General features: G+C 33.9%; 2 protein-coding genes across 10 annotated transcripts; one reads left to right on the forward strand and one right to left on the reverse strand.

Moving 5' to 3' along the window:
* Nucleotides 1-9,192: 9,192 nt before the first annotated feature.
* LOC130730148 (transcription initiation factor IIB) lies at nucleotides 9,193-13,242 on the reverse strand. 2 transcript variants are annotated; one of them, XM_057582069.1, is made up of 8 exons: nucleotides 12,679-13,242; nucleotides 12,442-12,466; nucleotides 11,711-11,840; nucleotides 11,490-11,620; nucleotides 11,304-11,392; nucleotides 9,900-9,976; nucleotides 9,422-9,563; nucleotides 9,193-9,359 (listed from the first exon to the last, which is right to left on the reverse strand). In XM_057582069.1, exons 1-7 carry the CDS (start codon nucleotides 13,029-13,031, stop codon nucleotides 9,430-9,432), a joined length of 939 nt encoding a protein of 312 aa, XP_057438052.1. In that variant the 5' UTR covers nucleotides 13,032-13,242; the 3' UTR covers nucleotides 9,193-9,359; nucleotides 9,422-9,429. The 2 variants fall into 2 exon arrangements, with proteins under 2 accessions (XP_057438052.1, XP_057438051.1); XM_057582068.1 differs by having other exon boundaries at nucleotides 9,193-9,563; nucleotides 12,679-13,241.
* Nucleotides 13,243-15,399: 2,157 nt separating this feature from the next.
* On the forward strand, nucleotides 15,400-20,013 carry LOC130730149 (DET1- and DDB1-associated protein 1). 8 transcript variants are annotated; one of them, XM_057582077.1, is made up of 6 exons: nucleotides 15,482-15,572; nucleotides 15,972-16,274; nucleotides 16,981-17,153; nucleotides 18,154-18,214; nucleotides 19,358-19,419; nucleotides 19,529-20,013. In XM_057582077.1, the coding sequence occupies exons 3-6, from the start codon at nucleotides 17,121-17,123 to the stop codon at nucleotides 19,601-19,603; spliced, it is 231 nt and encodes a 76-aa protein (XP_057438060.1). In that variant the 5' UTR covers nucleotides 15,482-15,572; nucleotides 15,972-16,274; nucleotides 16,981-17,120; the 3' UTR covers nucleotides 19,604-20,013. The 8 variants fall into 8 exon arrangements, with proteins under 8 accessions (XP_057438053.1, XP_057438054.1, XP_057438060.1 ...); XM_057582076.1 differs by having other exon boundaries at nucleotides 17,087-17,153; XM_057582070.1 differs by lacking the exon at nucleotides 16,981-17,153 and having other exon boundaries at nucleotides 15,400-15,534.
* Nucleotides 20,014-20,767: the final 754 nt, after the last annotated feature.

Consider the following 20,767-nt stretch of genomic DNA (forward strand, 5'->3'; position numbering starts at 1 on the left):
CCCGGGGCTGCTCTGATTGCCCACGTTAGACCCTTGGGGGGAGGTTCTTCCTCGATTGCTTGCCATACTTACAGTCTTACCACTTCTCAGGTGCATATAAAACGTAAACCACAATCAAGGCAAGTAACAAATACCAGATATCATGTAATAAACCAAACACACAAAACGCTTCTGTAAAACTTGGTTTTCACAAAACCGGTCCCACCGGGCGTGCCAATTTGCTTACGCTGATTTTTGGTAAACAAATATCCTCTTAGTTCGACTAAAGGAAGTTTAGATTTCATGGTCCTTTTGAGAAAACGCTTTGCCAAAGTGTTGTGTGTGTGAGTGTTTTTCGACAACAACGAATCGGTTCAAATAGAACTGGATTTCATTAAGCACGGGTCAATTACAAAGAAGTCACATACATCAAAATAACACGAAAGCTACAAGAAATGTGGATTTCGACAAGAAAAGTGCATAAAGGAACTAGAAATTAACAAGCTTAATACAAGAAAACTAAAGTGTTGGTTCTGCAACATACTCCTCCATCATCACGTCTTGCTCCTTGAGTCTCATTGATGCGGACGTTTAGAGCTTTTGGTGAATTTCTCAGAGTTTGAGTTGGGAACCCCTTTTTCTGCTGCTGCTTCTTCTATTTATAGTGTTGTTTCTTCCTCCACGTTCTTGGCGGTTTTTCTTCAATGCATGATGGCTTCGTGGGTTTGAATTTTGGCGCCTTACCCCATGTTTAGCCGGTGGCTTTGCGCACGTGACTTTAGTTGGTTTGTTTGCGACGTGGGTAGCCTTGAGTCGTGGGTAACCACCGCCATTTGTGGCATCGTGGGTATGCACACGTGCTGATAATTGCCCACCACTTGGTAACTGCCTCCTTCGTCGAGCTTGTTGGTTTGTCGAATTTTCTTTACTTCCTTGACTTTGAGGGAGTGTCGCCTAATGAACCTCGAGCTTCATCATGGTTCTTCCTGTCGGGGAGTCATCCTCCTAACACCGGTGTCGATAATTGTAGCATTAGGAATCTTGGCTCAACACTTGTATAGATTCATCATTAGTCATGTTGAAAAACTGAAGCAGAAAATCAATGAACCTTTGTTGCAGCAAGGTTGATGGCCTCAAACCCAACTGAGTCGCGAACCAAAAAGTTTGGATATGGTGACAAAGCAAAAAACATGAACCGCATATTTTGGTTCCATCTCACAGAGAGGGCACAAAGGATCAAGCTCCATCCCCTTACCACACAAGTTTCCATGCATAGGTACAATGTCACAACATATCCTCCAAGCAAGTTCTTTTACTCGTGGCAGCGCTTTCACCTTCCAAAATTGTTTCCAAAAACTATCTCGAGCCATTTAAACCATAGAGAAAGAGGCAACGACTATGGCCTCCTGATTCCAAATGAAAACATATCCTGATTTCGATAAATACTAGCTGTCCTTTGAGGTCGGCCATAAAACTTCATCATCTGCAGAAAAAGAGAGATAGATAATGTCCTCATATCTCATAACGAGATTTAGCATCAATTAAATCAGAAACATAACGCACATCCATTGACGATGTGGTTTGACCCTCCATAGGGAAGAGTGAAAACAATGGTATCCAATTATCATACTAAGCATGCACTTTAGAACCATTCCATATCTTCCAAATGCGCCCCATCTTAAACATCCACTTAGTTTGAAAAATACTAGACTATACAAAACTTGATATGTAACCCTTGGAAGCTTCCTAAGTCGAACACCTAAGGAAATATACCGTTTTGAAAACTTGGCCAAACAAAGAATCTGACATCCTAAGAAACCTCCACTAATTTTTTGCTAGCAAGGAATCATTAAACATTTTAAATACTCTGAAACCAAGCCCTTCATCTAGCTTTGGGTTTTCATTTTTAACCATTTCAACCAATCTATACCTTGTTTGGAAGAAACCCCGCTCCAATAGAACTTTGAGATCATACTCTCTATCTGCAAGCAAAGACTAGAGAAAATAGAAACATGGTATAATATAGGAAGGGATAGCCTGAGCAACCGCTTTAATCAACACTTCTCGACCCTCCCAGGAGAGGACCTTCTCCTTCCAATCATTAAGCTTCTTCCAAACACGATCCTTGACAAATTTGGAGATTTGGGTCTTCTACTTATCAATGATGAAAAAGATCCCATGAAAAAAATGAAGAAGTCACGGCCTACTGAACCATATCTAAAAGCACCTCCCGCACATGATGAAAATATAAGGTGATAGAGGACCACCCTGTCTCAGAGTTGTCGTTGTAGTTGGCCATTGAAGAGAACAAAGAAACTCACGGTAGACACACAACGCATGATCAAATCAAGCATTGTTGTAGGGAAACCCATATGGACCATGTTACGTTGAAGGAAAGGCCGCTCAAACCTATCATACGCATTGGACATGTCCAGCTTCAAAGCCATAACTCATTTACGCCTTGAAATCTTTTTCTTCATATAATGAAGGAACTCGAAAGCAATCATATATTTATCTCTCCACATTTATTTTTTTGATACACCAGAAAAGATATCTCCACATTTATAAATAAAGATTATAATTATTTAATATTATTGTATAAAATTTTTACATTTTAAATTATATTAAATTCATAAAATATTATCTAAGTGTAGTGCAAGCTGTTAAAGAAATTACTAACAAATAAAACAATAAAACAATTACAATAATGGGCGTTCCTTATGAATTATGATGATCATCACAAACAAAAAATTACATGCATTTTAGAGGCTATACACATGGAAAAACATTCAACATTAAAGTAAAACGAAATCATTCTCTTAACTAAAATATAAAATATAGAAAAAAAAATTAATATAAAATATAAAGAAAATCCATATACATATATATATATATATATATATATATATATGGGAAAATAATAACGAGTTGAATACCCTCATCCATGTTAAATTCATCAAATTTATCTCACCAAATTTATAAATATATTTATTTATGCAAGAGTATAATGATTTATTATTATCATATCATATTATATTATATTATATTATATTATATTATATTATATTATATTATATTATATTATATTATATTATATTATATTATATTATTTTTAAAATATTAAATTTATAAAATATTATCCAAGTGTAGTACAAGTTGTTAACAATATAAAATAAAATATTAAAAACAAATTAATAAAATGATAAAAGAATTACAATAATGGCCTTTCCTTATGATGATTATCTAATACATAAAAGTTCATACATTTATCATTCTTTGACTAAAGATGACAAAATATAGAAAAAAAATTATTATAAAATACTAAGAAAAGCCATATATAAATATATGGAAAAAAATTAGTGAGTTGAATACCCTTCAGGTTGAATTCATCAAATTTATCCCTCCACATTTATAAATATATTTATTATTATTATATTAAATTTAACATTTTAAACTATATTAAATTCATAAAATAGTAACTAACTGTAGTACAATAAATTATCAAATGATAAAAGATTTATAATAATGGGCTTTCCTTATGATGATTATCACATTCAAAAAAGTTCATGCATTTATCATTTTTTTGACTAAAGATGACTAAATAAAGATAAGATTTTAATACAAAATATAATAAAATTCATATACTTATATAATAAAATTCATATACTTATATAACAAAATATAATAAAATTCATATACTTATATAACAAAATATAATAAAATTCAACCCTTGCACCTCCGACCGCGCCACCACCTCCTTCTCCCTCGCCGACGACACCACCACCACCACCAAAATCAGGAACTACAAGACTCCCGCCAAACACCGCTCATCGCGCGAGAGGCGCCGACGCGGCTCCAGATCTGTCGCCATTTTTTTCCTGCGACACCTCCACTGAGCTTCATAATCGCGGCCTAGTTTCAGATCCAATCCATTGCCCTGGCGCCGTCTAGTTTCCCGTCGTGGCTTGCCTCCGCTCCGCCATACCCACCCAATTCAGAAGTCAGAACCCTCCGAGCATCCATCGGAGGTGGATCGCCGCTGCTCGCAGCGGTAGAACAACGCCGTCACAGGGAGGGAGATTGTCGTGTCGTGCGGTGAAGGTGGAGCGAAAGAGGGAGAAGAGAAGTTGCAGCGGTGATGAGAACGATAGATTAGAAAGGGAGGAATTGGTAAAACAGGGGGGTCACGTGATTGTTAAAATTGATAAACTAATCTTAACCCTTCAATTTAATCCAACGGCTGATAACCAATACTCTCATCTCTCATTATAAACCACTCCTCTCACCTGATATGCTCCCTATATATATATATATATATATGGAAAAACAATTAGTGAGTTGAATCCCTCCATATTGAATATCCAATTTATCTCTCTACATTTACAAATATATCTATTTACTCAAGTGTATAATTATTTATTATTATTATATTAAATTCATAAAATATTATCCAAGTGTAGTACTGACTATTAATATCATAAAAGAAATTTCTAACAAATAGTAAATTATAAAATGAGAAAACAATTATAATAATGAGCTTTCCTTATAATGATTTCACAAAGAGAAAAAAATCACGCTTTTAGTAACTTCACATATGGAAAGACGTTCACCATTAAAATAAAAATTCATTCCTCAATTATTTCCTTCCAAAGCTATTTATTTTTTATTGTTTAAAATTTTAAAATATACTATATATATAGCCTTAGCTATTGTTATAATGATACTCATCCACATCACATCATGAAAAAATGGGTTTCTTTTCAGCAAAATCAAATCCAATAACCAATGTGATTGTGATCAAAGATGAGTCCCTCTTGTTTCATGACATGGGTCACCAACTCTTCTCACGCTTGGTGGTGGTGGAACTTGATTGTGAAACTAGTCAATCCACACATGTCATAATTTTCATCTTGTGGGTTGAAAAGAAAAGTAGCAACCTCAAAATTGTGCAAAATTTGCTCAATTGGCATAATACTTATATTTGCCTCATCGCATATGATCGCATATGAGGTCATCATGGTCTTGAATTGCATTGAAAATGTGGATTTATCCATGATCTTTGATTCAAAGCTTTCACCGACATAGTGCATCAAGTGCAATATGTGAAAGCTATGGAGGAACAAAGCTAGCATGTGGAAGATCACTTTGGAACAAATGCCCTATAATCCTTATCACATGCAACAGGTAGCTGAGGGTCAGATGAGTCTGCAAGAGATCATGCCGTCAGAAAGAAACGTTTTTCTTAAAAAAATAGTATTATATTGTTATATTGGTCTTGGTCAATATTACATTTAATTCAGTCATTTAATATTTAAATATTGTATCAATAGTGAACATATCATCTCACACACATACACTAAGTTAATAAATAAAAGAAAAAATGAATGGAGGTTTTCTTTGAGATATGTATCTGGGCTTCACAATGTTCCATTTGTAGCTACCACTGTCTTTGTTATATTTTTTTAATGAATGTTGCATGTGGTGTTTTACTAGTGTATCGGCCCAGCCCAATCTGCCTCGGATCTGAAGTAAACTTTAAAGAAATTTTATATTCGACATAAAATAAACAGAGATTTTATAAACCAATTAAAATAGTTTATTGAAATTATCACAACTTTATTTTAAATTTTATTTAAAATACTTGAGATTTGAATTTATTATTACATTATTGTAACTGGTATTATTGTGATAACTTTGCCCTATATTTTATATTTAATATTAGATAGTCTCTGAATGATAGCTCAAATGATAAGAGTTACAGGACATATGGGTTGGGTGAGGGAGGTCTAGGGATCAATCCCTAGATAGTGCAATTTATCTTTCTGATGTACCAAGAAAATATATTTAATATTAGATAAGGAAGTATATCTTTTTTTATAAGCGATAAGGATAAGGAAGTGTATGTGTGTATCTCTATCCTAATTAGAATTAATTGAATAAAATTCAAATAATAAGATTAATTTGTAGTACGAAGAGTAATATTTTTAAAGAGAAAAATATGACTTATAATACTGCTCAACAACCAATTAACAAGCAAGATAGAATAAGAGCATGAAAAACTTTTATCATATTATGTGTTTGAGTTGGACAGAATAATAATATGATATGATATAAACAATGAGAAATGTATCGATATTTCCTTTGAATAAAACTACATAATATTTATTAAAATTTATTTTCCAATTTAATTTTTTTAGAAATTGATTATTGTATTAAAATTAATTTTTTTACATTTTATAAATGAGCCTATGTTATTTTTTTTATTTTGGAGCCTTTTTTTTTATAAATTAGCCTATTTTAGGGGGTCTATTTTAATTAAAATCCAGTTCAAAAAAAATTAATTAAAATCATTTAGTTATTCAATTGGTTTTAATGTAGTAGTGGTAAGGGATAAAAAATAAAATTAACTAAATTTTAAAAATATTATTAAAAATATTATTTTTTCAATTTTCTTTTACTTTATATGTAAATTAAAAATTATTATATTAGTATGGAAATAATTTTAAATAATAGAAAATTAGTCTATATTTACTAGTAATAAAATAATATTTATGAATAGTCTATTTTATTATTAGTGAATAATTTTTTTTATTTCTATTATAATATAAATAACAATAAATAATGTTAAATAAGTAGTACCTAGTGAAAATGTAATTTTTATTATTATATGAGGAAATCAAATATTTTCACCTTTTATAAATTAGTTCATTTTTTAATTAAATTTATGAGTAACTAAATAATTTTAATTTTGTATTACCAAGTAGTAATTGATAAATAATAAAATTATTATATTATTAAAATAGAAATATTGAAATAATTTAAATTGAGACTAGAATACTTGAAAAAAAAAAAAACATTGTTATCATATTTTATCAAGATAAGTGCTAATTCAACTCCCCCTTAGGATAACTTTACACATGATGGACATAATATGATAAAGGACAAAATTGTTTTATCCTATCACGTTGGCCCAACAAACAACATATTACAGTAGGATATGATTGATTGCACTATCATATCCTGCCTACTTTTATCTAACCAGCAAATGTGCAGGTCTAAAACAAGGGTTTGGGCTAACTTTCCCTTGGGCCAACCCTAGACGTCTAATGATCCAAATATCGTTGAGCGAAACAAAAGATGATGAACATAATCACGGCCAGTGGTCAATACTTTGGACTCATAAAAGTATTTAATTTTGTAACAAAAAAAAAAGTATTTAATTTGGACAGTTATGTATGGGATACCTCCATATATGTTGAATGAAAAACTCAAACATGCGATTAGCTCCTTTTTCTACACTAAGGTATCCCACAACTGACGGTTAGGAGATTAATTCATCCGAGACTCTGAGATCAAATTATGTGGTAGACCTCTCCCAACAAATTATTCTCCATAGTCCATACACACCGCCACAAGATTGAACTTTGACTAAATGCTTAAAAGTCAAACAATCTACCAGTTGTGCTAAATTTTATTTAAATTGTGGCTTTTGTACCCTAGTAGTATAGTTTTTTTTTGGAAATTACAGGTTTGGGGTACTTTTTTATTTATTTACCAATCTAGTATAAATCGCCACTGTCAGTGGCGATTCTATTTATTTATTTTTATTTTTTTAAAGAATCGCCAATAGCATTGGCGTTTTCATTTTTTTTTTTTCGTTTTTTATATAAATCGCCAACCATGTTGGCGTTTTCTTATTTTTTGTTTTTTCTGACAATCGCCAACTATGTTGGCGTTTTTTACCTTTTTTTTTTAGATCGCCCACACGTTTTTTTAATTTTTTTTTAAAATTAGTAATTATAATGATATTTAATCAATTGATGCTCACACACAATTTTATGTCATTACTCACTTTTGCAGCACTTTGATAATAAATTATTTGGTCTACCGGCAAGTTCTCGCCTAAGCTGAGGATTTGGCATGCACTTGGCACTTGAGTAAGATGGCCAATACTCTTCATCCCAAACTAAACTATGTAATGCATATGTTTATCTTTAAATATCGGTTCAAATATTTATGATTAAAGTGCTGCAAAAGTGAATAATGACACAAAATTATGTGTGGGTATCAATTGATTAAATACCATTTTAATTACTAATTTAAAAAAATTTAAAAAACCTGTGGGTGATGTAAAAAAAACAAAAAGGTAAAAAACGCCAACATAGTTGGTGATTGTCAGAAAAAACAAAAATAAAAAATAAGAAAACGCCAACATAGTTGGCGATTTATATAAAAAACGAAAAAAAAAAAGAAAACGCCAATGCTATTGGCGATTCTTTAAAAAAATAAAAAATAAATAAATAGAATCGCCACTGTCAGTGGCGATTTATACTAGATTGGTAAATAAAAGAAAAAGTACCCCAAAGCTGTAATTTTCAAAAAAAACTATACTACTAGAGTACAAAAGCCTTAAATTGTGGTATTAGTAGCAATTACAGTTACAATTTATTGTTACGATTCTTAAAGCTGTAATAGAACTGCCAGATGTTACTGATGGAGCCGAAATTTTAGACCATTGGTAGCATTTATGCATAACTTCTAGCTTGGATCCTCGCAGGCAGTTGTGTAAAAATCACTCTTAACTCTTAAGTCTTAGACCCAGTTTGGAAGAGCTTATTTGAGCTTATCTGACAGCATAAGCTCTTATGCTAGTGTTTGTGAGAGCTTATGCAAACAGCTTATGGTCTGCCATAAGCTATTTTCAGCTTATTTTCATAAGCTACTCAGGATAGCTTATGAAAAACAGCTTATGCTTATACACAGCTTATTTTTAATTTATTTTAATAAATTTTTAAAAATAGCTTATGAATAAGCGCTTATGTCATAAGCGCTTATGACCATAAGTGCTTAATTAAGCTGTTTATCCAAACGGGGCCTTAATCCTTGTGGAAATTGTGATCACATTGACTTTGATTCCTGGGAAATAGTATCAGCAAGATTCTGAATTATCACAATAGAGTCAGAGAAGTCCAAGTTTCCTAGTAATCAATCTAGTATGAAGCAATCATGGGTCATCTAGAACTGAAAATTTTAAGTTCACTAACTGTAGATTATTCTAAACTTGCAATTAGAAGTTAGTTAGCTGCTCTAAGTTTTGTTTGGTTGCACAAGTGATGTTTGAAAAAAGGCCAAACTTCTTCTCGAAGAAATTTGAGGAAAACATTCATTGATTGAGCAAGAGCATCAGTTCTTGAACCATTGAAGAGGCTGAGCTTGTCAACAAAATCTGTTTTACTTTCATCAGGTCGAGCAAATTTTAAGTATGAATGTAGTGCCTCTCCCCTAAACTAGTTAAATCGGGAGGGTGAGCCCAAATGAATAGTGCAGTTAACTACAAAGGAATTTTTCATATTCGCTATGTCAAACAAAAGTATGCAACAGTTCAGTACATCAGAAACAACATGTTTCAATGGCATCTAGGTTATTGAATATGGCTGCAACTGTTTTGCTTCAAGGGCTGCAAAGGTTCTTTAAATCCTCTTCTTTTGCATACCAGTTTGGTATTATTTTCGAAACATGGGGGTAAAGATCCTTGTATGAGTTCCTAATGGTTCCTTCTGCAACTCCTGTGGCTACTGATATATCTGCAAAAACGCAATAGGTCAGATACATACATGCTTTTTTTAGCTTAGCAAGTAAGAACCCGTTTGAATGCAAAACAAAGCACTTATTGAAGCTTATCTAGTGTTTTTCTAGTAGATAAGCTCTAATATGTATGTATCCAAACGGGGCTCTAACTCCTATAATAAAGAGCAGCAAATATTCGAATAATTCTTACAATCAAATTTAATTCCAAATAAAAACTATCACCACAACAACATATAAGAAAATGGAGAGGCAATTTGCATAAACAATTAACGTAATCAATCCATTTTTGGTATTCCATGCTTTCGTGTTTTCCTCTAGGAAATGTCACAGACCTTTGAGAGGTTTTTTATCATCCGAAAGTTGAGTTATGATGTATATAACAGCTGCAGCAATTGATATGGGACTCCTCCTGGCAAATTAAAGATGTTATTAGTATCAATCATAAGAATATTATAGCATCCATCTGAAGATTATGAAAAAAGAGAAGTCATACAAAGTACAAACTAAAAGTGCAGTGAAATATAAGGTGTTTGTGGGACGGATTTTGATGAATTTTACTGGTCCCCCACCCAATCCTAAATTTTAGGGAGTCAATTTTTTAATGTGAACCCGACCAAAGACCCTATGAAACCCAGTGATCCGCAGATCTGAATAAGATAGGGTGTAACAAATGATAAGACAGGGTTTACTAGAAATATAAGCTAAATAAGATAATGAAACAAGCATATAATAATAATTGTTCATTTAATTAGTAAATGTATCATATAAATTATGATTTCCCACAATATATGTAGTATCTTTTACTCCCTATTCGAAGAAGGCTAAATTCAAACACCCTAAGTAAAATGTTAAAATGAGGTTAGACCATTAAATAATAGAAAATTATAAATACTAAATATTATATGTAAAAGGAATGGGCTGAGTAACCCATCCGGGCTCACTTTGACCTATTCTCTCACATAGGACAATGTCAGCCTCAACCAAATAATTTAAGGTGGGTTGGGTAAGTGGGATAGTTAATATATTATTGTCAATACTGCAAGTTTATGAATTATGATAATGAAACCTAAAAACATGACAATGTAACCATGCAGAGAACAGTGAATATTTTTTGTACCATTCAAATGTCCAATGCATCAATCAAACAATATGTGCCTATATGTGTGCAATAGAAGTTCTAATCCTGTAACTCACCCCGTGCCTAGTTCCTAGTTAAATGGAAAAGAAGTTTAAATTCAAGGTAACCCATAATAATATCGTCATGTACCAAGCCTTCACTTATCATGCAAACATACACTTCAGAGTTTGCACTTTTCTCAAGCATGTCACACGCCCCTCACAGCTGCCCCTGTTCACAAACATGCTCGGCACCCCTCATGGTTTCCATTTATCCCACAGGTAGAAGCATAAAACTTGAAGGAGCCAAAGGTTTCTAGTCCACAATCAAAAGGGCAAAGTTATCTAAACCTAATCTCACAGTCTAGACTCTAGAATATTTATCCTAATCTAAGGCTGATATTGTTGGTTCATTTTATTACAGAAACACTGCTTAGACTTCTCACTTTTTCCATCTAAATTTCCTACCAGAAGAGGCACTAGCTTTTACTGAATTCATAAATTACTGTACTCACATCTTGTATTAGTATGAAAAAATACATACGACAAGCTAACCTTTAGCAGCGAACATCTATTTTATACTCTGGAGTCTAAAGAAATACAAGACAAACTAAATTTACCTTATATCAAATTCTTCTGATTTCTGAACAGCTTCCTGAGCAGCTTTAACAGCTTGATTATTCATACCAAGATTAGAACAAAATCGCCTCTGAAGTTAGTGATAGAAAAATAATGTGAGTCAGCTAAGTCATTGATTAAAATATCCAGTTGTGCTGCAGAAGTACACATCAATGAAGAACACTTACCATAAAGTCCCCAGCATGTATTGTTCCCATCTCTACAGATTGACCGTTCTCCAAACCCAGTTGTTTCACTATGTACTCTTTTGCTCGGCCAATTTCCTTCTTGGTGGCTCCATTGGCAACAGAGCAAATCTCTATTTGAAATCCATCAGTTCAGGAACGCTTGTTTATACAGGGAATGATAGATCTAGAAGCATCTATGTTAAGAAAATCATAGCATGTACCCTTTACAGTGCGTGGCTTGTCTTCTTGTCGACAAGCTATGTAGAGGCAAGCAGCCAATAATGCGTCCTGATTTCTTCCTCTGCTAGACTTCTGATCTTCAACCCGCTTATATATCTCATTAGCCCGATCCTTCAAATTGATTGCATAACAGGAGTAAAAATACAAACTTTTCATGAAATTTGAAATTAAAGATGAGAAAGAAAAACCAAAACAATTGTTTCAAGGAGCAACCAACATGATGCAAGGACTATACAAATTTTTGAAAAGCTTGAAATAATGGGAGGGCATGAAAAACTGATCCTTTCTCTCAGTCAGTTAGCATCCAGTCATCACATTACTTGCTTTATGAAAACATCATGCCAGGTGAAGTTTCACCAATTCCTTAGCAATCAACGTACAAATTACAAACCATACATATAAAATTTTCAACATAACTTTTAATGTTTTGCTCCCAGCACCTCCCCAGAAATTCCCAAAGAAGTTCAAAGGTTAAATGATGCAAACAAACCACACCAGAAGTAACCTTATAGCCTCCCCTTCTTCCGGATTAAAACCATTACAGTCTAATGTCAAACAGGAATGTAGCCCAAAACTACATGATTTATCAAAATATCACAACAATAGAGTCAATCAAAATCAATCACATATATAGTCCATATGAAAAAATTCATGAAACTTGACATGCAATGAATCCAAGTATAAAGCTATCCGATACGAGAAAATGTAATACCTTGATCGTCGCAACGAGTCCCAACCTGAAAAATTTATCAGCTCACATGAGTTAATAACTCAATCATACAACAATGCAGCACATGATAGTTTCCATACAACAATGCTTAACTTACACAGATAACAATCATGATAATTCAAGAAATGAAATGCAGCACACAGTACATATCAATTCACTAGGTTAAATTCATGGAATTTCAGATTATTCTGTTTGGCTGCATTGCCAATTTGCCATTACCTATCAGACATGGTAGCAATGGTCTTAAACGCCATGATAAGACCGCGATCAGGGTTCGAACCGCGATTCTGCCAGCGGCCGAGGGAAGCCGAGAGGAACTCACCGGAGGAGCCGTTGGTCTTAGCAATAACAGTGGAGAGGCCACCGTCAGTGAGAAGCGGGTTAGAGGGCCCTCCAACACGAACAGGGTCGTTATCGCCGGCCTCGTTTGCGAACGTTCGCCACTCGGAGGTTTCATCAATGGAGTGAGACTCGAGGACGAGGCCGCATTCGGAGCAGACTGTGTCGCCGGCTGAGTGATCGAAGACCACCTCCGTCTGGCGCTTGCAGTCGGAGCAGAATGTGTCGGACATGGTGGCGGTTAGGGTTTCGTTGAGGAGGAAGAGAGTTTCAGTGTTGTCTAGAAGGTGGTGAGATTTGGAATTTCCATGGCGGTTACTCTCTGTGAGAAGCGTTTCGAGAGAGAATGGGAATGGTGGATTTGACAGAAACTGAGAAATGAACTAGTGTTTGGTATTTATAGGCGGTATGGTGGTGTGTGTTGAACACAAATGGAATAATAAAATTAACATGAATGATTTGTATTATATTTTATAATCACTAAGATGGTTTGAAAAATATATCTGGTTAATCCCGAAAATATAAATAAAGGTATAGTTTAGTTTGTTCTGAAAGTGGTTGGGTTTGGGAAAGTCATGTGGTGTTCGTGATCAAGTAGGAATGTTTGGATCATTTCCTTTGCAGATCCCAACTGGATTAGTATTCCTGATCCTTGCAATCTTACCTTACAATACAATGCAATATGCATGATTCTCAACTGTTCCATCCGTGATTATCAATTTATCATAGATTTTTTACTGTTCAGGGTTTTAAATTTTGATCCAAGAATAGAACTAAAATAAGTCAAAATTAAATCTGCTTGATATACAATTGAATACTTCGATTCATTCAAAATTCAATTTGCCATCGATTATAAAACAACTAAAAATGCTTTTTTTTCAGCATTTATTTACCTTTCTAACAATTTATTTCAAGTCTTTACCTTAATTTACTAAGTCGTTTTGAGTCATGTTACTAGTTTTTACCTTAATTTACTAAAGTGCTCTTGCTACCTTAATCTACTCAGCACCAGTTTTTTTCTTATACAATTTATGCTTAGCTAGAGAGTAGGACAAAGAAGAAAATAATACACCCGCCGGTCACTATTATAAGTAAAAGTTAGTTTTTTAGGTTCATTCAATAAATGATGTATGTAGTCATTAAAATGGTCACATACATCATTTATTGAATGAACCTACAAAACTAACTTTTGCTTATAATAGTTACCGAGGGTGTACATCAATAGAAAAATATTTTCATTTAGAAGGCCTTTTCAGTCTACTTAGGTGGGGCAATCAGAACTCTTGACATAATATAAAAGAGCGTCTTCGAACCTGTACAGACACCTCAACGAACTCATGTGGACACTCCTCAGCCCAAGTTGAGGACAATCTACAAAAAAATACACATTAAGATGTTGACCAATTTTTCTTTTGGCTAAAAAGCATTTTTGGCCCCTGATGTTTCAAGTTTGTGCAAATTATGCCCCTACTCTATTTTTGTCGACGTTTCTACCCCTCATGTTTTCAAACAGTGCACCGTCTATCCCTCCGTCAGTCAGACTTTCTCAGAAGAGTTTCCTGAGTTGATTGGAGAGATGAAGAGGAGTATATGAAGTTGATGATGATCAAGAAAATGATATAAGTTAAATTTGCTTGATGTGTATATCAATTATGTATGTAATTGAACTGGTTAAATGCATGTTTTGCTACTTACAGGTCTTGAGTTTGAATCTCACATGCCTCATTTTTCCAATTTCACTTGTAATTTCCACGTGGCAGGTCCAAAAAATATAAAAAAAAAGTCAAATCAACTCATTCAGTTAGTTTTTTAACGTCTGACTGACGGAGGGGTAGACGGTGCACTGTTTGAAAACATGAGGGGTAGAAACATCGAAAAAAATAAAGTAGGGGCAGAATTTGCGCAAACTTAAAACATCAGGGGTCAAAAAGTGTTTTTTAGCCTTTTCTTTTCTTTGCTGATTCCTCTCAATGAAATTGACCATGTTGCACTATGTTACTTACGTATGTATGCATGCGGTTTGGGAACACTGAGTCATTTTTCAACTATTTTTTGCTCTCATCTCCCAATAGTAATATTAATTAGGAGTTTTTCTAGAGTATCTTATAACCTACATTGAAGAATAAAGTCTATTCATCGAGAAATCGCTTGCAGGAAACGAACATAAGTGTCATAGAAATGGGGCGGCCACCCCCAAAAGATAATTTTTTTCCTTCATAGTATAGTACATTTTTTCATAATTTTTTTATTATATTCACCCCTATAAACTTTTCTATTACCTCTTCTAATTTAACATATTAAATTTTTGCTTAATGTTTTAAAATTTTGCTCCCTAGTCCCTTGTCCACTTTTTCTAGCCCAGTCCCTGATCGCTAGGGTGGAAATATGTTGGGCTAGACTTTGCTTAAATAGGTCTGATTTATTTAAAAAAATTCAAGACCTAAGTGTGTTGATTAGACTAATTAAAATCATGTTTTGAATACTTCTATTACCTGTCATAATATATTTTTTCGATAAGTAGTTTTCCAAATAATCGATTTCAGCTTTTTTTTTTAAATTTAATTTTAAAACATTTTTTCTTAAAAAAATCGAACAAAGACCCTCTAAACCAAAAGCTATCCCTTTTAACACTCATGATGATGCCACCAGACACCAGTGATGATTTGGTTGGGATTTTTCATCCTTTGTACGATGACAAGTTGAGGATATTCCAGAGAGATCTCACCACTTCAAAAGGTCATTTCTGTCACTGTTTCAGTGTTTTGATGGCAATCGTAATGAACTCTCTGTTTTCTACTTGTACTGTATTTGAACTTTGATCATTCCCAAAGCTTCAATATTTCTCCTCTTAGTACTGTTTTCCTTCCACTACTTGGTTGTTGGCCTCAAACTCTTTGATGGGTTCTCAACTATTTTCATGAATAATTGTTTATTTACTGTGAGTTTTCTGATAAGTTCATGATGCATTGTAGATAGCCTGGTAATCTTCTTTATTGACAATCAGAAGTTTGTGAATTTTCATAGATTGGAAATACAGAGATGAGATGTTACTACTTATTTATGTGATTCAATCTCTCTATCTGATTTTAAGGCATTTTCTGCATTTTGTTGAATGAAATTTATGAGTTCAGGTTATTTGATGAAAATTTTCACTTATCCTTTTTGATATACAGCAGCCTATCCTTCAAAGTTGTAATCTTTCGGCAAGTGGTGATTGGGTTTGGAGTTAGGACAAGGAGAAGTGTTGTCCTTCAGAATTAGTGCACACGTGTGAAGTTCAACCACTTCTTTCAATAGCTGCTTCAAGAGTGGATTGTGGTGTTGTGTGGCATCACTTACCTCATCATCTTTTGGTCTGTGCCTCTGAAATTTGGGGAAATAGCCAGCACTTTATGGAGTCTGTATTTGGTAATTGGCCATCCTACGACCCTCACAACTTCAGTCAGATCCGACCTTCAGATCCTTCTAGCTCTTCTGTAAGTAGTAGTAGTAGTAGTAGTTGTTGATGTTCTTGTTGTTGTGTGTGTTTCAAAGCAGTTAAACTTAAGGATTTTCTAATCCAGGTAGAGCTCATTCAAGTATGCAACTTTATACTTTATTCTTATTGAAAATTTTGATGTTTATGCTTTGCCAATATTTTTTTTAAAATTTCCTGGTTGAATCTTCAGTTAAAAGAGAATTGCCTGTTTTTTTTGGCCCCAACCCCTTTCTCCCTTCAGTGAAAAATTTAGCTGTTACCTTCTTTGAATTGAGCACACTTACATATTTGAATCCTACTATTCAATTTTTGAGGATATTTCTTGAACTTTTTATTTGGTACTTGGTAGAGAGTTGTGAATCCCACCATTGAATTTTGAGAATATTCCTTGCAATCTTCACGCATCGGAGAGTAAATTGAAGTAGCATCTATTGTAGAAATGACGGTAGAAGTTGTGGTTTTTCCATATGTGGAAAAGACCTGTAGAAGCACTTATAAGAAGGATATACCAAATGGAGGATAGTCCCATAGTTAGAGGTAGAGGGAAACCAAGGAAAATTATAGGTCAAACCATTAAGAAGATTTTGGAGTACAATGGTTTACTTCATAAATCTTGATAGGACATTTTGGCACAATTTAATCCATGTAGCTAACCTGCTTAGTGAGAAAAAGTTTTGATTGTTGTTGCTCTTTTTATTATGCAGAGGAGTACCTTGTGACATTCTGATTGTTATTTTGACTTACTTGGATGATCATGTTTCATAAACCATAATAGACTAAATGTGTGGTGCAATTTGTTGTTTACCCGAGGTTGAACTCTTCACCATTGTTGTTGACTTGTTGTATGCCGCATTGTCTCTGGGAAGATAAAGGAATCGTAAGTTTGAACCTTTCACGCATGGGATGATTTTATTTATGCTTTTGTTTCTTCTCATTTTTCACTTTAGCAATAATAATGTTAAATTTGGCTTTCTTCTCCAATACTGGAGCAGTAATAAATTCTTTAGTGACAGAAGTGTTTTACTTTCATTTCTTATTAGTTGAAAAACTAGAGAGTTGCACTTAACTTTTCCTTTATATTATTCAAAAAATATCTTTCTGGCTTTCTGCAATCAGTTTTCCTATACCCTGACAAAAATTTAGTTGTTTTAACAAACTTCACAATCTGGTGAATATAACTTGTTCCGTCAGAAATTTTCTTAATCTATTTCACAAACTATTTTGATCTATAAAATTACTAGCCATTGGCATATTACCCGTTGGATGAGCTGATAGCTGTTGGAAATGAAGGTCATTGGATTCATTTCATATCTTTGCTGCTGAAGGATATAAGTATGATTACACGATTTACATTTTTCTTGCTTTATCTCAGCAGTGCTATGGACGGGGATGATGTTCCTATAATCAAGTAGATTTTATGAGGAAGTTCAAATATGACAGATGTGATCTTGAAGATAGACATACTATATGGATCACTGTTTTTCTGTACCTTTTTTCTTATCTAATCAGAATAAACAAAGTTGTATAGCAATGTGTGTGTATGGTTTGGAAAGTGAAATATACTAGTTTAAACAAGTGCATTTAGGGCCAACCTTATGCAACTTGCTACTTTTTTTGTTCAAAAGTGGTTCACGAATCACGTAGTTATATATTTTCATTTTCTTTCTTAAGATGAAATTTCTATTTCCGTGCAGAAAGTACAGCATTGTGTGTGTTTGTCATGTCTGGTTTTGAGTTGAAAGTGAAATATACTATATTAAACAAGCATATTTAGGGCCAACCTTTGTGCGATTTGCTACTCTGTTTGTTCAAAAAGGTACCATGAATACATAATCATATATTTTCATTTGCTTTATGAAATTTCTATTTTCATGCAGAAAATGAGACCAGCCACTTATCATGCTACTCATAGCAAGACGCTTCCACCAGCTGATCAAGGTTGTGAGAACTTTCTTATTTCTGTAGAAATGCTCAGCTTAATTATTTGATTCATTGATTGATAGTCTGTTTGAAAAATGTATCTGTTGTGTCATATAATCTCCGTAATTAGTATGATTTAATTCCTGTACAGATTTTTAGGATATATTTGATTTATTTTGATCTGTTCATCCCTGTATTAGGTCATATTAGATTCTTAAATATTATATAGACCTTTGAAAGATATAATTATTAGAAAGTATTAAGTTTTCTTCCCTGTGTTTGAAGTTTGTATTAGAGCTCCTGATCTGGGAGACTCTGCTTCCGTGTCAAACCTAGTCACCTTCATTGCAGACACACATGGTGCCTTCGTTTCAACATCTTAGAGTCACATCCTCATTTGTCCCTTAATTGCATCACACGTCGTAGCCACCGCAGCCCACCACTGGCAATGTCACCTTTCCGTCTTGCGACCCCATCGGACAAGCTAACCACCAAACCCACCCACCTGCGCGCACCACTCCCTCTCTTCCCTCTCTTGACCTTTCAGTTTCACGTGCTACTTTCTAGAAGTGCATGAAGCTTTTGCTCACGTAGCTGCTTCTTTGAATGATAATGATCCTAACCTTGATGATATGTCAATTTTCTTGAGAAAAAAATAAAAGGTCTTGTGCCAAATATCCTATGCCCTACTTTGTCTCTACTAAACACCTTTTAAGGTATTGCATGTTTCTAGGAGGAAATTTGGTAACATGGACAAGTAAGAAGTAAAGTTCTGTTGAAAGTTCAGGTGCTTAGGAAAAATGTTGAGCTATGGCTCGAGGGGCTTGGGAGGTGCTATTGGTGAAGGTCATACTTGATGACCTCAACATAAAGTATGAAGCTCAAGCTGCGTTGTGGCAATAAGTCCGTCAGCATTGCTCACAATCCAATTTAACATGATAGGACAATGCACATAGAGATAGGAAAAGTTTGGCTTATATTGGAAAGGTTAAAAATGAGAAATGCCATGGTTGCGGTTTCCTTTGTGTTTTTCTTTTAACATAAATGTACATTGCAAATTTTCTGTCAAGCTCACTCTCATTCTTTTATTTTTTCTTTTGGAAAAAAACAGTGGTGTTTTGTACTTGAGGGTTTGCTGACCTGTGAAAATTCTTCTGACAGTTATAACTAGTGAAACCAGAAATATCCTCCTAAGAAATATTTACAAGCATGCTGAGGAAAAGGTTAGTCTTGAAAGTTAAAGCTCTTTTTTATTTTGGTGCAGTTAGGTGTATGCACATGATTGTAATCACACCGTGAACTAATAGCTACACATGTCCATTTTCATTGCAGTTGAAACCAAAAAGAGCTGCATCTGGTAACCTTTTACCAGAGCATGGATGCAAGCAACCCAGGGTCTCCACCTGATGCTTGTCATTGACCAACTGTTGCATGTGATTGTGAGCTACTTTCTGAAAGATATATATGCTCTTATTTAACAAAGAGTTTGGTGCTTGTTTGAAGTCTCGAACTAAATTGTCAGCTACAGACTTAGAGTGTGTAAATTTGTATTCCCATGAAAATGTACAGTGAATGAAATGACGATGATGATGATGAGGACTCAAAGGTATAATTCTGTACATGCTTCGTGTGCTACACCGTCGACAGCAACTTTTGCAGATAATTTAGAAAGATCCATGCTTTGAAGAGGGTTTCATTTTCCTCTTTATGGTTGTCATTTGGATTCTGAAATATGTTCTGTGCTCTAATTTTCTTGTTAAATTTGCTAGATACAAAGTAATTATTTATGTGGCCTATTGACATTACAAACTTTCAAAGGTTCATCCTCTCTCAACCCATTTGGAATTCAAAGCTCCTTCTAATCTTTTATATAATAACAGTACTCTATGGGATGGACACAAATGACTCTTTTTATATTCAAATAAAGGGCTGTGGCAACTGATATTAAAACAAGAACTGGTACTCAATGTCACAGCAAAAAAAAAAAAAAAACTTAACAATTTAAAGAGTCTTAAACCAAGCAATTGGTAGAGGTTAAATACTTAAGAGCAGTCTCCCTCACATAGCTTAAATAACAGAGCTAGGAGGAGACCTAAGCTTCATGGATGTGCAGGGTTTGAAAGTCTAGTCTGGAAAGAGTATCTGAAGGTTCCTTTATAAAAAAAAAAATTGATAAAGAAAGTGTGCCTCAACTCTCAGGTTCTATTGATAAAAAAAAAGGAAGAAATATTAAAACTCAGGTTCTTCACCAACAAGCTAAATCTGTCTTCAATTATCGTAATAGAACTTTTTATTGGGTGAGTTTTGATACATTTACATTTAAATCTCTCTACATTTCTTATCGTATCATCTACCATAGAGCACTGCTTGGTAGCCTAAAGCCACTAATACAATGAAACTAGGTCCAACCAAATCAATATACTTGGGTTGTCTTTTGAATGGAAGGTGAAGCACATTTATTCCTCATTTAATTAAATCAATATATTGTGTTGTCTTTGAATGGAGGGTCAAGCACATTTATTCCCTCATTAATTAGGATCTAGGTAAAAGGCACGGGAAAACTAATTCCGC

Source organism: Lotus japonicus, chromosome 1 (genome assembly GCF_012489685.1).
Source record: "Lotus japonicus ecotype B-129 chromosome 1, LjGifu_v1.2".
NCBI classification, from domain to species: domain Eukaryota; kingdom Viridiplantae; phylum Streptophyta; class Magnoliopsida; order Fabales; family Fabaceae; genus Lotus; species Lotus japonicus.

What these genes read in the sequence shown, in the direction of transcription:
- LOC130730148 (XM_057582069.1), bottom strand. Translation starts at nt 13,031, where the DNA reads ATGTCCGACACATTCTGCTCCGACTGCAAGCGCCAGACGGAGGTGGTC. An exon ending in CAAGCCACGCACTGTAAAGG is followed by an intron (nt 11,621 to 11,710) that starts GTACATGCTATG and finishes GATTTCAAATAG; the next exon opens with AGATTTGCTCTGTTGCCAAT. An exon ending in TGATAAAAAACCTCTCAAAG is followed by an intron (nt 9,564 to 9,899) that starts GTCTGTGACATT and finishes GCGTTTTTGCAG; the next exon opens with ATATATCAGTAGCCACAGGA.
- LOC130730149 (XM_057582070.1), top strand. Translation starts at nt 16,191, where the DNA reads ATGGAGTCTGTATTTGGTAATTGGCCATCCTACGACCCTCACAACTTC. An exon ending in GCTTCCACCAGCTGATCAAG is followed by an intron (nt 18,215 to 19,357) that starts GTTGTGAGAACT and finishes TTCTTCTGACAG; the next exon opens with TTATAACTAGTGAAACCAGA. An exon ending in ACAAGCATGCTGAGGAAAAG is followed by an intron (nt 19,420 to 19,528) that starts GTTAGTCTTGAA and finishes TTTTCATTGCAG; the next exon opens with TTGAAACCAAAAAGAGCTGC.